Below are 3,147 nucleotides of genomic sequence, written 5' to 3' on the forward strand. Positions count from 1 at the left end.
CCCATCTAATTATAGAATGTGGTATTGGTGCAATTTAATGTTGTTTTTAACTTTTAATCCTGAATAATTTTTATGTGGTTACATTCCATAATTGTCTGGAAAATCCTGTGTTTACTAAGGCAACTGCTATTACTAACCTCATTGTCTAAAGCATCATTTCAGGTACTATGGGACATAGAATCAAGAAACTAAACATAAACAGAGAACTTTTAGCTTTCTTAGCAGAGAAAACGGCTGAGAAAACTGTTCTACCATTTGGTACATGTGGTTCTTTTTAGGTTCATTCACCTTTCCTAATTTTCTGAACTTTTGTTTTCCAGTTTTGTGAGTATGTGAAGATAATTATCCGTGATCAGAGAAGTGTTCTTGCTTCAGCAATCTTGGGATTGGCGTCTATAGTCTGCATGGGCCTGGCATCATTTATTACCTCCTGCGATTCTTATACTATAAATATTGTTAAGAAAAATGTGACCTATAACACTATGTTCTGAATAAAAATGTGATTAAAAATCACATAAAATGTTTACTGTATACCAGGAACAAAGGTTTTCTAATCTCACATAGTTCCCTTGTAAAACACCATTCAATCCTTGGAAATCTGAGAGCTTGTGAAAGAATTCAGCTATACAAGAAAATCGTATTCAAGATGATAGCCACAGGAGATTTATTTGTTTGTTTTTTTTTTCTCCAGTAATCATTCTTCCGTTAGGCCTACATATGAAGATCAGAAGACTTATTAAGATCATTCACTTTATTGTAAGTTTATTCTACTTTATTGAAAGACATATTAAACTGGAAACATTTTTCTTCATTCAGGTGAAAACATGCTTGATTAGCCAAAAAAAATCACCAAAATTCAGTTTGTTTTTTCACATATCACATGTACTCCCCAGTAAATCAAGAATATCGTATTCTCATTATATGAAATAAATATTGGCAAAATTAGGTGTAATTAAAAAGTAACTGAACAGAAGTATAAAAATCTGTTTTTTAACCTAAATGACCTCCATTATATATCTAGTCATTATTACATTTGAACAATTTAGTCGGCTTTACTTACAAAGAATTTGTTAATTTTTTCCATTTGTGTGCGTGGCTCAGCAGTGCCGCCACCTGCCCCGCAAGTGCAAGGACCCAAGTTTGATCCCTGATACCCAAAAAGAAAGGGAAAGCAAAGAGGAAGGGAAAGAAGAAAGGAATTTGCAAACCTACCAGTCAGTGCTATGTATGCAACGATAGGAGAACCTAGAAGCATATACAATTCAGTGTTCTAGAAAAGGCATTGAAGGCTCAGCGGTGCCGCCACCTGCCCCGCAAGTGCAAGGACCCAAGTTTGATCCCTGATACCCCCAAAAAGAAAAGGCATTTAAATCTAGTATGAACAGCAAGACTCATTTAAAAATGCAATTGATTTAAATGCTGGCAGTGAAGACAGTGAGCGAGAGATACCTGTCAACATATAGGCAGTGCTACTGAGCATTGTAGTGCCTTCCATTTATATGTCATGTAGACTGCACAACCACCTCAGAGTTACGTGAAGAAGAGGGTAGTCAGGGCAAGGTAAGTGATTTACCTCAGGGCACACAGCCAAGAGAGACAGAGCTGGGACATTCAAACATGAGCCGTTGCTTCCAAGTTAAATTCATTTTTCTAAGAATTAACACATATTAGAAGAATGCATTTGCCAAGGGTAGAATGATATTATTTTATCTTTGTTTCCAGGAGCCAATTATGTGTCATAAAATTGATGGTGAATTTGATTGATTTAGTCAAGGAATGGGGTATGACCACAGAATGAAACTGGTGCTAAACCTTTACAATTCTGAGAATTGTACAAAAGTTATCATTGGTATTGCCAATTTTTAGACTTATGAATTAGAAGAATTGAATCCACCAATAATCATAGGTTAAATTCCATTCTTTTAATTCAAGATACAAGATCCCTTGCCCATCTAATTATAGAATGTGGTATTGGTGCAATTTAATGTTGTTTTTAACTTTTAATCCTGAATAATTTTTATGTGGTTACATTCCATAATTGTCTGGAAAATCCTGTGTTTACTAAGGCAACTGCTATTACTAACCTCATTGTCTAAAGCATCATTTCAGGTACTATGGGACATAGAATCAAGAAACTAAACATAAACAGAGAACTTTTAGCTTTCTTAACAGAGAAAATGGCTGAGAAAACTGTTCTACTATTTGGTACATGTGGTTCTTTTTAGTTTCATTCACCTTTCCTAATATTCTGAACTTTTGTTTTCCAGTTTTGTGAGTATGTGAAGATAATTATCCGTGATCAGAGAAGTGTTCTTGCTTCAGCAATCTTGGGATTGGCGTCTATAGTCTGCATGGGCCTGGCATCATTTATTACCTTTCCTGCGATTCTTATACCATTCTGCTTGTGGATATCTGGCTGACTTCATATATCTGCATCAGTGCATTCTGTATACAAATATGTTTATATTTATAGAGCACAAATCACTATAAATATTGTTAAGAAAAATGTGACCTATAACACTATGTTCTGAATAAAAATGTGATTAAGAATCACATAAAATGTTTACTGTATACCAGGAACAAAGATTTTCTAATCTCACATAGTTCCCTTGTAAAACACCATTCAATCCTTGGAAATCTGAGAGCTTGTGAAAGAATTCAGCTATACAAGAAAATCATATTCAAGATGATGCCACAGGAGATTTATTTGTGTGTTTTCTTTTCTCCAGTAATCATTGTTCCGTTAGGCCTACATTTGAAGATCGGAAGACTTATTAAGATCATTCACTTTATTGTAAGTTTATTCTACTTTATTGAAAGACATATTAAACTGAAAACATTTTTCTTCATTCAAGTGAAAACATGCTTAATTAGCCAAAAAAAATCACCAAAATTCAGTTTGTTTTTTCACATATCACATGTACTCCCCAGTAAATCAAGAATATTATATTCTCATTATATGAAATAAATATTGGCAAAATTAGGTGTAATTAAAAAGTAACTGAACAGAAGTATAAAAATCTGTTTTTTCACCTAAATGACCTCCATTATATATCTAGTCATTATTACATTTGAACAATTTAGTTGGCTTTACTTACAAAGAATTTGTTAATTTTTTCCATTTGTGTGCCCCTATGTATAACACTG

The 3,147-nt window shown here is 33.6% G+C and overlaps 1 protein-coding gene across 1 annotated transcript in view; it reads left to right on the top strand.

Moving 5' to 3' along the window:
• The window catches only part of Lrat (lecithin retinol acyltransferase), a 7,444-nt gene extending 4,316 nt beyond the window's left edge, over window positions 1-3,128 (top strand). The window contains exon 2 of the mRNA XM_010611486.2: window positions 2,268-3,128. Coding sequence (XP_010609788.1) covers window positions 2,268-2,420 — 153 coding nt within the window. The 3' untranslated portion in view covers window positions 2,421-3,128. The remainder of the gene's footprint in view (window positions 1-2,267) is intronic.
• The last annotated feature ends 19 nt before the right edge of the window (window positions 3,129-3,147 follow it).

This window comes from Fukomys damarensis, unplaced genomic scaffold, assembly GCF_012274545.1.
Source record: "Fukomys damarensis isolate Sample0158 unplaced genomic scaffold, DMR_v1.0_HiC HiC_scaffold_38, whole genome shotgun sequence".
In the NCBI taxonomy this organism is placed as follows: domain Eukaryota; kingdom Metazoa; phylum Chordata; class Mammalia; order Rodentia; family Bathyergidae; genus Fukomys; species Fukomys damarensis.